Source organism: Coregonus clupeaformis, chromosome 13, assembly GCF_020615455.1.
Source record: "Coregonus clupeaformis isolate EN_2021a chromosome 13, ASM2061545v1, whole genome shotgun sequence".
NCBI lineage: Eukaryota > Metazoa > Chordata > Actinopteri > Salmoniformes > Salmonidae > Coregonus > Coregonus clupeaformis.
The window spans coordinates 3326369-3339096 of record NC_059204.1 but is presented as its reverse complement, the minus strand read 5'-3'; the positions used below and the strand labels follow the sequence as shown (position 1 = coordinate 3339096).

The 12728-nt window shown below is 46.7% G+C and overlaps 1 protein-coding gene across 3 annotated transcripts in view; it reads left to right on the top strand.

Annotated features, from left to right (window-relative positions):
- The window catches only part of arhgef12b (Rho guanine nucleotide exchange factor (GEF) 12b), a 129021-nt gene that overhangs the window by 79408 nt on the left and 36885 nt on the right, over positions 1-12728 (top strand). For all 3 annotated transcript variants that reach the window (XM_045224129.1, XM_045224127.1, XM_045224128.1), the window contains 9 exons: positions 3977-4096; positions 4832-4954; positions 5245-5370; positions 5496-5594; positions 5954-6064; positions 6358-6456; positions 8759-8801; positions 8984-9089; positions 9399-9536. In XM_045224129.1, coding sequence (XP_045080064.1) covers positions 3977-4096; positions 4832-4954; positions 5245-5370; positions 5496-5594; positions 5954-6064; positions 6358-6456; positions 8759-8801; positions 8984-9089; positions 9399-9536 — 965 coding nt within the window. The remainder of the gene's footprint in view (positions 1-3976; positions 4097-4831; positions 4955-5244; positions 5371-5495; positions 5595-5953; positions 6065-6357; positions 6457-8758; positions 8802-8983; positions 9090-9398; positions 9537-12728) is intronic.

Genomic DNA, 12728 nt, shown 5'->3' with positions numbered 1-12728 from the left:
AGAGCATTGAAGATGGGTCGTGGCTGGGTCTTCCAGCATGACAACGAACCGAAACAAACAGCCAGGGCAACTAAGGAGTGGCTCCGTAAGAAGCATCTCAAGGTCCTGGAGTGGCCTAGCCAGTCTCCAGACCTGAACCCAATAGAAAATCTTTAGAGGGAGCTGAAAGTCTGTATTGCCCAGCGACAGCCCCGAAACCTGAAGGATCTGGAGAAGGTCTGTATGGAGGAGTGGGCCAAAATCCCTGCTGCAGTGTGTGCAAACCTGGTCAAGACCTACAGGAAACGTATGATCTCTGTAATTGCAAACAAAGGTTTCTGTACCAAATATTAAGTTCTGCTTTTCTGATGTATCAAATACTTATATCATGCAATAAAATGCAAATTAATTACTTAAAAATCATACAATGTGATTTTCTGGAGTTTGGTTTTAGATTCTGTCTCTCACAGTTGAAGTGTACCTATGATAAAAAATTACAGACCTCTACATGCTTTGTAAGTAGGAAAACCTGCAAAATCGGCAGTGTATCAAATACTTGTTCTCCCCACTGTATATATATATATATATATACAGTGGGGAAAAAATTTAATTAGTCAGCCACCAATTGTGCAAGTTCTCCCACTTAAAAAGATGAGAGAGGCCTGTAATTTGCATCATAGGTACACGTCAACTATGACAGACAAAATGAGAAGGAAAAAATCCAGAAAATCACATTGTAGGATTTTTTATGATTTTATTTGCAAATTATGGTGGAAAATAAGTATTTGGTCAATAACAAAAGTTTCTCAATACTTTGTTATATACTCTTTGTTGGCAATGACACCGGTCAAACGTTTTCTGTAAGTCTTCACAAAGTTTTCACACACTGTTGCTGGTATTTTGGCCCATTCCTCCATGCAGATCTCCTCTACAGCAGTGATGTTTTGGGGCTGTCGCTGGGCAACACGGACTTTCAACTCCCTCCAAAGATTTTCTATGGGGTTGAGATCTGGAGACTGGCTAGGCCACTCCAGGACCTTGAAATGCTTCTTACGAAGCCACTCCTTCGTTGCCTGGGCGGTGTGTTTGGGATCATTGTCATGCTGAAAGACCCAGCCACGTTTCATCTTCAATGCCCTTGCTGATGGAAGGAGGTTTTCACTCAAAATCTCACGATACATGGCCCCATTCATTCTTTCCTTTACACGGATCAGTCGTCCTGGTCCCTTTGCAGAAAAACAGCCCCAAAGCATGATGTTTCCACCCCCATGCTTCACAGTAGGTATGGTGTTCTTTGGATGCAACTCAGCATTCTTTGTCCTCCAAACACGACGAGTTGAGTTTTTACCAAAAAGTTCTATTTTGGTTTCATCTGACCATATGACATTCTCCCAATCCTCTTCTGGATCATCCAAATGCACTCTAGCAAACTTCAGACGGGCCTGGACATGTACTGGCTTAAGCAGGGGGACACGTCTGGCACTGCAGGATTTGAGTCCCTGGCGGCGTAGTGTGTTACTGATGGTAGGCTTTGTTACTTTGGTCCCAGCTCTCTGCAGGTCATTCACTAGGTACCCCCGTGTGGTTCTGGGATTTTTGCTCACCGTTCTTGTGATCATTTTGACCCCACGGGGTGAGATCTTGCGTGGAGCCCCAGATCGAGGGAGATTATCAGTGGTCTTGTATGTCTTCCATTTCCTAATAATTGCTCCCACAGTTGATTTCTTCAAACCAAGCTGCTTACCTTTTGCAGATTCAGTCTTCCCAGCCTGGTGCAGGTCTACAATTTTGTTTCTGGTGTCCTTTGACAGCTCTTTGGTCTTGGCCATAGTGGAGTTTGGAGTGTGACTGTTTGAGGTTGTGGACAGGTGTCTTTTATACTGATAACAAGTTCAAACAGGTGCCATTAATACAGGTAACGAGCGGAGGACAGAGGAGCCTCTTAAAGAAGAAGTTACAGATCTGTGAGAGCCAGAAATCTTGCTTGTTTGTAGGTGACCAAATACTTATTTTCCACCATAATTTGCAAATAAATTCATTAAAAATCCTACAATGTGATTTTCTGGAGAGAAAAATTCTCATTTTGTCTGTCATAGTTGACGTGTACCTATGATGAAAATTACAGGCCTCTCTCATCTTTTTAAGTGGGAGAACTTGCACAATTGGTGGCTGACTAAATACTTTTTTCCCCCACTGTATATAGATTTTCTGTGGTATTTTTGACTTTATGTTTTGTTTTACCCCATATGTAACTCTGTGATGTTGTTTTTATCGCACTGCTTTGCTTTATCTTGGCCAGGTTGCAGTTGTAAATGAGAACTTGTTCTCAACTGGCTTACCTGGTTAAATAAAGGTGAAATAAAAATAAAATAAACTGTAAATACTCCCCTAGATTCATTGCCATTGATTGAAAAAAAGGAAAGTGATAATAGCACACGTGAGCCCATAGGTTAATCAGCAAATGTGGTAGAATTACCTTAGTGTTCAATGCTCATAAGCTGAAGTTAATAGGTGAATGCTTGCTAATAGTAAAGGAGGAGGAGAGACGTGACGCTAAGCTAATGAGGTAACATTATCAAATCAAATGTATTTATAAAGCCCTTTTTACATCAGCAGATGTCACAAAGTGCTTATACAGAAACCCAGCCTAAAACCCCAAACAGCAAGCAGTGCAGATGTAGAAGCACGGTGGCTAGGAAAAACTTCCTAGAAAGGCAGGAACCTAGGAAGAAACCTAGAGAGGAACCAGGCTCTGAGGGGTGGCCAGTCCTCTTCTGGATGTACCCTATAAATACCTGCTATGCTGATGAGTGAGATAGGAAGCGATGTGAATTATATGAGTTTACTAGATGAATGAAAAGTGACGATCCATTCAGACCAGCCATACTGATTTAACTTTCATTAACTACATTTCCTAGCAGCATTCAGTGTAGCGTAGAATACTCACTGAGTTTCCTGGAAAGCATTGATGAAGGCGAAGTTAATTAATTCTCATTAGATGCCAACCTGACAGGGGGATCTAAGTGTGTTTGTGTTCAAGTCCCCCGTGGGGCCTCTATAGATGCCTGCTATGTCTCTCCGGGGAGTGACTGAGCGCCTGCCTCCCAGTTCAATGCTAAACAGGTTAGCTGTCAACACTTTAAAGTGTAGCTGTTAGCGGTGTAGCTAGAGTCTTGTGGGTCGTGTTTATTAGGGCACACCGTAACGAGACGTTTTGCAACATAACGTGAAATGAGTTTCTTATTGGACAACTTTGAGTACCGTATCTCCCCGGAATTCAATACGTTTTCTTCCGTTTTGCGACGAATGAACACGGCCCTGTGGTGGTGGGTGGGTGGGTGGGTGAGGGAGGGAGGGAGGGAGGGAGAGAGGGAGGGAGGAATGGAAGGAGGGATGGGAAGGATAAACAAGTTCTTCCTCCATCCTCAAGACTTTCGTGAGCCATTTCTTCTCTTCCTCTGTGTCGTGTTCATCAGGCACTAAACGGAAGATCATGAACTGAACAAGGAGAGGCAACCAGAACATTAAGAAATGCTTGTTTTAGTTTTCTGTTACAAAACGTTTTGCTACCATGTGCCCTAATGAATACGACCCTGTACCATCGAAGCCAATCATTCATACCACTAAACAGATACTCTACCATGGTAACCACTAATAAACACTGACCTCCTATGACTGACCATGAACTAGAACTAGGACCATGTGAACTGGACACACACCTACTCATTCAAGGGTTTTTCTTTATTTTTAAAATGTTTTACGTTGTAGAATAATAGTGAAGACATCAAAACTATGAAATAACACATATGGAATCATGTAGTAAACAAAACAAAAGTTAAACGAATCAAAGTATATTTTATATTTGAGAATCTAGGACTAAGAATACACCTCCTCTTCTCTCTTTTTCCCTCCCTCCCTCCCTCCCTCCCTCCCTCCCTCCCGTGTCCTCTCCTAACGTGTGTGCTTTGTCCTGTGTGTCACATTATGTCATGTCCAGGCTATGAAGGAGGTGTACAGCAAGAACCCCACAGCGAAACTACTGAAGGACATCCAGGAGGCCAAGAAACACATTCCTCTGCTGCAGAGCCAGCTCAGCAAGGCCACAGGCACACCTCAGGTATACACATAAATACGTATGCACGTACACCAGGCTTTCACAAACTCGGTCCTCAGGATCCCAAGGGGTGCACGTTATGTTTTTTGCCATAGCACTACACAGCTGATTCGAATAATCAACTAATCATCACGCTTAGGAGCACACACAAACATTCTCTCTCATAGACACACACACTCTCCCTCTCTCTCTCCCTCTCTTGCCCTCTCTCACTGTATCTCTCGCTCTCTCTCTCTCCCTCTCACTGTATCTCTCTCTCACTGTCTCTCTCTCTCCCTCTCTCACTGTATCTCTCTCTCTCCCTCTCACTGTATCTCTCTCTCACTCTCTCTCTCTCTCTCTCTCTTTCTCTCTCTCTCTCACTGTCTCTCAATGTCTCTCTCAATGTCTCTCTCAATGTCTCTCTCACTGTCTCTCTCTAACGCTCTCTCTCTCTCTCTCTCTCTCTCTCTCTCTCTCTCTCTCTCTCTCTCTCTCTCTCTCTCTCTCTCTCTCTCTCTCTCTCTCTCTCTCTCTCTCTCTCTCTCTCTCTCTCTCTCTCTCTCTCTCTCTCTCTCTCTCTCTCTCTCTCTCTCTCTCTCTCTCTCTCTCTCTCTCTCTCTCTCTCTCTCTCTCTCTCTCTCTCGATCACAGGGTTACACACACTATCAAAGGGACAGCCCAGTTACTGTCTGGGCTGTCACACAGTTATAGTAGGCATGTTTGACACACAACTCTGACAATTGTGTGTGTTTTCAGGATGGCTCCCTCTCCCCCCGGGACAGTGAGGTGGAGGAGGGGGGCTTTGGGGCAGCCGATGGAGAGCAGACCCCCTCCTCGCGGGGAGAGAGCGGCAGCGACGGGCCCTGGACCAATAACACTGTGAGTCAACCTGGCCAACTAGCCTGTCTGTTATTATCACCACCAAACCGTCCCTCCATGACAATTACATTCTCAACAGAATACCATTGTACTGTAACCAGGGTTGGGGTGTATTCCATTTCAATTCAGTCAAATCAGGAAGAAAACTGAAATTCCAATTCCTATTTTCCTCAATACTTTTGTTTGAGAAAATTGGACTGGAACGTGTGGTATCAATACCACAATGCCCGTTCAAAATCAGAGACTGGCAAATGTATTATGTGACTGGTATGTGGGTCTCTCTATGTCAGGTGTCTCCCAGTCCCCTCCCTGAAAGTCCATGCCAAAGAGAGACCCCCTGCCACAGCCCAAAGACCACCCCCCGAGAGAGCCTCAACTCCTGCCCCTCGCCTGACGTAGAGGACACGCCGGACCTGGTGAGACACACACACACACTGTATATTTGTTGTTTACAATAGCCCAGTTAGTGAGAGTGTGTGTGCATGTGAGTCCCATCGTTGCACTAAAACCTTGTCTCTGTGTGTGTGTGCATGTGTGTCAGGACTGTAACTTCCAGTCCAGTGTGGGCAGCCCCTTGTCCCGTCTCAACCCCCAGATAATTGGAGCAGAGGATGACTACTTTGACACGGAGCAGGAACAGGTACTGGTGGACTACTGCTAGACCAATGTCTGTCTGTCTGATTGACTAACTGGCTATCTCTATACTCTCTCTCTCTCTCTCTCTCTCTCCCCCTCTCTCTCTCTCACTCTCTCTCTGTCACTCTCACTCTCTCTGTCTCTCTCTCTCTCCCTCTGTCTCTCTCTCACTCTCTCTCTCTCACTCTCGCTGTTACTCTCACTCTCTCTGTCACTCTTTCACTCTCTCTCTCACTCTGTCTCTCTCTCTCTCTCCTGTCTGTTTCTGTCTAATTGTCTCAATGTCTCTCTATTACTCAACTTTATCTTTCTGTTGATCCCTACCCCTCTCTCTCTCTCTCTCTCTCTCTCTCTCTCTCTCAGATCAACGGTCAGTGTAGTTGTTTTCAGAGTATAGAGCTGCTCAAGTCTCGGCCCGCTCACTTGGCCGCCTTCCTCCATCACGTGGTCTCTCAGTTTGACCCTGCACCTCTGGTAAGTCCACCACATACACGCACGCACGCACACACACACGCACACACCTAAACAAAATGCATGCCTAACAGACACATCCACAGTAGCTACTGTATGAACTGTAGGCATGCAACATTACAGTAACTGTCCCAAAATTCCCAGGTTTTCCAGAATTTGGGCACATTTTGCGACCCTAATTGAACACTGATATTTTCTAATTAGGGTACAGCAGTTACTCTCTAGCACTTTGGTGGTTTGACCCCAGAATGCTTTGGTCAGTAGTTTAGACCTAACCACCTCTTGTCCTCTCCCAGCTGTGCTACCTCTATGCTGACCTGTACAAGCAGACCAACTCCAAAGAGACCAGACGGATCTTCATGGATTTCCATACTTTCTTTATGGACCGAGCAGCGGTAAGACACACACTATGTACACACACATTATGTACACGCACACATGCATTCACACACACACATATGCACATGCGCAAGCAAAGAGGCACACACACATACACACAAACACAAAGAAGACTGTAACTTTTGGCTCAGCTACACACGTGTATAGAATAGATAGGTGACACCAGTGTGTGCGCGCGCGAGCGTGCGTGTGTGTGTGTCGGTCAGTCTGTCTCTGGGGCATTGAGTACTAACTTTTTTTTAAACTCAGCTCCATCCATCAGATCCTGTTTCTACCCCTCTCTCTCGCTTGTGAGTGTGTCTGGATGGCCAAGTTCCTTCACCAGTGGTGTGCTTCTGCTGGAAGAAGTCTGTCTGTGTCACGCTCGTTGATAGACGGATCGGACCAAGGTGCAGCGCGGTGGGCGAACATATTACTTTATTAAATGAACACCGACAAAACAACAAAATACAAACGAACGTAAAGTTCTGCAGGCTACACAGCACCTATACAAAAACAAGATCCCACAAACTAAGGTGGGTAAAAAGGCTGCCTAAAGTATGAGCCCCAATCAGAGACAACGATAGACAGCTGCCTCTGATTGGGAACCATACCCGGATGTAGACCCCGCTCCGCTCGCGGATCCGCCATCTTCGGGGGCGACTCTGGTATGGGGATCGTCTCCGGAAGCTCTGGACCTTGGATCGTTGCCAGAGGAACCGGACCGTGGATCGTCGCCGGACACTCCGGACCGTAGATCGTCGCCAGAAGCTCCGGACCGTGGATCGTCGCCGGAGGAACCGGACCGTGGGTCGTCGCCAGAGACTCCGGACCGTCGATCGTCGCCGGAGGAACCAGACCATGGATCGTCGTCGGAGACTCTGGACTGCCGACCGTCGCTGGAGACTCTGGACTGCCGACCGTCGCTGGAGACTCTGGACTGCCGACCGTCGCTGGAGACTCTGGACTGCCGACCGTCGCTGGAGACTCTGGACTGCCGACCGTCGCTGGAGACTCTGGACTGCCGACCGTCACTGGAGACTCTGGACTGCCGACCGTCGCAGGAGGCTCTGGGCCATGGACCATCACTGGAGGCTTCGGGCCATGGATCATCACTGGAGGCTTCGGGCCATGGATCATCGCTGGAGGCTTCGTGCCATGGATCATCGCTGGAGGCTTCGTGCCATGGATCATCACTGGAGGCTTCGTGCCATGGATCATCACTGGATGCTTCGTGCCATGGAGGCTTCGTGCCATGGATCATCACTGGAGGCTTCGTGCCATGGATCAGTGAATGCGCACTGGCGACACAGTGCGTAGGACCGTCGCAGGATATACTGGACCGAGGAGGCATACTGGAGACCAGGAGCACTGAGCCGGCACAACCCGTCCTGGCTGGATGCTCACTTTAGCACGGCAAGTGCGGGACGCGGGCACCAAGCGCACCGGGCTGTGAATGCGCACTGGAGACACAGTGCGTATCACCGCATAACAGGGTGCCTGAACGGTCACACGCTCCTTAAAGCGAGTGCGGGGAGTTGGCTCTGGTCTGAAACCTGGCTCCGCCAACCACCCTGTGTGCCCCCCCCCAAAAAAATCTTTGGGGCTGCCTCTCGGGCTTCCGTCGTGGTCGTGACCTTCGGAGTTGCCGTTGATCCTCTCTCGCTGCCTCCGTCTGCTCCCATGGAAGGCGATCCCTTCCTGCCTGGGTCCCTTTCCGGCCAATATCTCCTCCCATGTCCAGAATGTCTTCCCCACCTGTGTCCAGGATGTCTGCTCCTCCTGGCCACGCTGCTTGGTCCGTTTGTGGTGGGATCTTCTGTCACGCTCGTTGATAGACGGATCGGACCATGGTGCAGCGTGGTGGGCGAACATATTACTTTATTAAATGAACACAGACAAAACAACAAAATACAAACTAACGTAAAGTTCTGCAGGCTACACAGCACCTATACAAAAACAAGATCCCACAAACTAAGGTGGGAAAAAGGCTGCCTAAGTATGATCCCCAATCAGAGACAACAATAGACAGCTGTCTTTGATTGGGAAACATACCCGGCCAACAAATAAATAGAAAAACTAGAATGCCCACCCAAATCACACCCTGACCTAACCAAATATAGAAATAAAAGGGATCTCTAAGGTCAGGGCGTGACAGTCTGTTTGGTTTTGCTCTCCTTTAAGATAATTAGTATAATCTTAAATGTACACTCTTTATCTGCTACGGTGGGTGCAAAGGAAATGGTATTGTTGTGGTTGTATTGCTTAAGGTCTCTCTTTTAGCTTTTTTAACTGATAACTATTTTTTTCCCCTTGCAGAATCTGAAAGTAGCTGTGCCTGAGTCGATGGCCTCTGAACTAGGTGAGTTATTACTTCATCCTCTCAAGACTTGTATTAGTTTAGCAACAGTTTTAGCAATGCAGTAGTGTCTTGTCTAGTGTAATTGATTAGAACGTTTCCAAAAAAGGGAGACTGCTGTGTGTGTGCGTGCATGCGTGCGTGTGCGTGTGTGTGTTGGCAAACATGCTGTTGTGTGTTCCCAGAGCGGCGGAGACCTGAGCTGATCCCAGAGGAACTGCACAGACCTTACACACAGCTGCTACAGGACACACTACTACCAGACATCCAGAGGAACCTAGAGGACTTCAGGTCAGACACACACACATCACGCGCACACAAACACACACACATTCAGACAGAAACACTCATACGTACACACACACACTCGCAGTCTCACACACATACCATACACACACACCACAAACACACACATGCACACACTCACACTTCTCAAAGATGATGACGATGATGATGTGCACATAATGATGCTTTGATATCGTATTTCCTCATGGATTAATCATACACGTGCGTGTGCGTTCGTATCTGTCTGTGTGTGTGTGTGTGTGTGTGTGTGTGTGTGTGTGTGTGTGTGTGTGTGTGTGTGTGTGTGTGCTACAGGCAGAAGCGCAGTATGGGTCTGACCCTGGCAGAAGGGGAGCTGGCTAAGCTGGACACAGAGAGGGTGAGAGACCGTGTGTCGCTGGAGAGAGAACGCTCCTGTGCCGAACACATCATCTCCAAGATAGAGGACGTTCTGTAAGTCCCTGCAATAAATGCACGCTAGGGTTGGGCGATATTACGATAACATTGGGTAGTGATGATGATTGACAGCGATCGTTGATGGTGACGACAGTGTGATGTGACAGACGATGGTTTAGCTTATTTGAACTTGACTGGTGCTGCGCAGTAAAAAAACAGAGTCTCTCAGCACACAGCAGGGAAGCACACAAATGACATTCCCAGTAATTTGCCTATTCTTTGCTATAGCCTATTTCAATAAATATGTTATATACAGAACGCAAGAGGGGAATGTAGGCCAGGGAGAGCGGAGAATTCCACCAAAGCAGCACAAAGATGCATTAGGCTATAGCCAGGATAGGCAACTGACAACTTATTGGTCAGTAAAACAGCTCAATTTCTTCTCCGCCATCATGGCAAAATGTGTAGAATTATAGAAAACCTGCTTTAAAACTGCAACAAAAACAATGTGGACACCCCATGGCACGAAATGAACTCTAAAACGTGAAAATGTTCTCTCCGCTGTCAAGAGGGGGGCCACTAAAATGTTTTGCTCGCAGTGTGTGGGGGGGGTATGGATGTGGGTAGGCAGACCCGCGAGCAACTGCGACCCCTCATGATTTCTGATTTTTTTGTGGCCCTATCAAAGTTGCCCATCCCTGGGCTATAGCCTAAACCTATATTATTTTTTTCAATAATGGACACTCCACTATCTTTTGTCTAGCTGTTTAAACAAAACGTAGCCTGTATTCCGTTTTCTCTCCATTCGATTGGCTATGAATAAGAATGAAGGCTACGCTTCATTGTTTTATGCATGGCTTTCTCCATATCAAACAATGAATGTTACAGAGTTCCATCTCATGATTTAAATAGCCTAAAAACTTAAGGTACACCTGCTCGTCGAACATCTCATTCCAAAATCATGGGCATTAATATGGAGTCAGTCCCCCCCTTTGCTGCTATAACAGCCTCCACTCTTCTGGGAAGGCTTTCCACTAGATCTTGGAACATTGCTGCAGGGACTTGCTTCCATTCAGCCACAAGAGCATTAGTGAGGTCGGGCACTGATGTTGGGCGATTAGGGCTGGCTCGCAGTCGGCGTTCCAATTCATCCCAAAGGTGTTCGATGGGGTTGAGCTCAGGGCTCTGTGCAGGTCAGTCAAGTTCTTCCACACCGATCTCGACAAACAATTTCTGTATGGACCTCGCTTTGTGCACAGGTCATTGTCATGCTGAAACAGGAAAGGGCCTTCCTCAAACTGTTGCCACAAAGTTGGAAGCACAGATTCGTCTAGAATGTCATTGTATGCTGTAGCGTTAAGATTTCCCTTCACTCGAACTAAGGGGCCTAGCTTGAACCATGAAAAACACCCCCAGACCATTATTCCTCCTCCACCAAACTTTTGAGTTGGCCCTATGCATTCGAGCATCCGCCAAACCCAGATTTGTCCGTCGGACTGCCAGATGGTGAAGCGTGATTCATCACTCCAGAGATCGCGTTTCCACTGCTCCAGCGTCCAATGGCGGCGAGCTTTACACCACTCCAGCTGATGCTTAGCATTGCGCATGGTGATCCTAGGCTTGTGTGCGGCTGCTCGGCCATGGAAACCCATTTCATGAAGCTCCCGACGAACAGTTCTTGTGCTAACTTTGCTTCCAGAGGCAGTTTGGAACTCGGTAGTGAGTGTTGCAACCGAGGACAGATCATTTTTACTCGCTTCAGCACTCTGCGGTCCCGTTCTGTGAGCTTGTGTGGCCTACCACTTCGCAGCTGAGCCATTGTTGCTCATAGACGTTTCCACTTCACAATAACAGCACTTACAGTTGACCGGGGCAGCTCGAGCAGGGAAGAAATTTTACTGAACTAACTTGTTGGAAAGGTGGCATCCTATAACGGAGCCACGTTAAAGGTCACTGAGCTCTTCAGTAAGGCCGTTCTACTGCCAATGTTTGTCTATGGAGATTGCATGGCTGTGTGCTCGATTTTTATACACCTGTCAGCAACATGCGTGAAATAGCCGAATCCACTAATTTGAAGGGGTGTCTACATACTTTTGACCATGTAGTGTAGCTAGAGGACTAATAATGAGAGAGAACAAACAATACCAATAGCCTATAGAAAAATCTAATGACAAGTTTCATCAAATTTAAGCTTATTAAGGAAGAAATTATCCATGTGGGCCGGGAAAATCCCTCCAAATGGGCAATAACCTATCCTAATTTCTCCTACTGGCCTATCATAAAAGCTTTAAGACAAGTTGAAGTTATGAACAGTAGCCTATTTCCCAAATATTCTAGCCCACAAAGGTGTTGTCCTAAAGTTGTTAAATAACATCTTGAAAAATAACAAGAATGAAAGTCTATAGGCTAAGCCTAGGCATAGGCTATTCTCAATCACAGTTTTATGAGAGATAGAACAAACAATATTATTTACTTTTCTATTATTTTATGAGGCAAATGAAGCAATTAATATCCAGTTCTGAAGATGGTAAACTGCTTCTATCCAGCCCATGATGTAGGCCTATAACCTAGCTCACTACGGTAAGACATGCTCCATCATGTGCGCTGCTTCATCAGACAGACACACACACAAACAAGCATCATCAAGATGATTGAGTGACAACATGGAACGAGTCAGGTCGAAGCAGGGTTGGTCCTGGTCAGTCCCTGGATTGGAGATCAGATGCTGCTCGAAGTGGTGTTGGAGGGACAGTAGGAGGCACTCTTTCCTCTGGTCTAAAACAAAATAACATCTCAATGCCCCAGGGCAGTGATTGGGGACATTGCCCTGTGTAGGGTGCCGTCTTTCAGATGGGACGTTAAACGGGTATCCTGACTCTCTATAGGTCACTAAAGATCCCATGGCACTTATCGTAAGAGTAGGGGTATTAACCCTGGTGTACTGGCTAAATTCCCAATCTGGCCCTCCTATCATCATGGCCACCTAATCATCCCCAGCTTCCAATCGGCTCATTCATTCCCCCTCTTCTCCCCTGAAACTATTCCCCAGGTCGTTGCTGTAAATGAGAATGTGTTCTCAGTCAACTTACCTGGTGAAATAAGGGTTAAATAAAAAGCAATTGTAATTCCATGTTGCATTGTTTAGAAATCTCCCACATTGCGGCAGGTAGCTTAGTGGTTAAGAGCGTAGTGCCAGTAACCGAAAGGTCGCTGGTTCTAATTCCTGAGCCGACTAGGTGAAAAATCTGT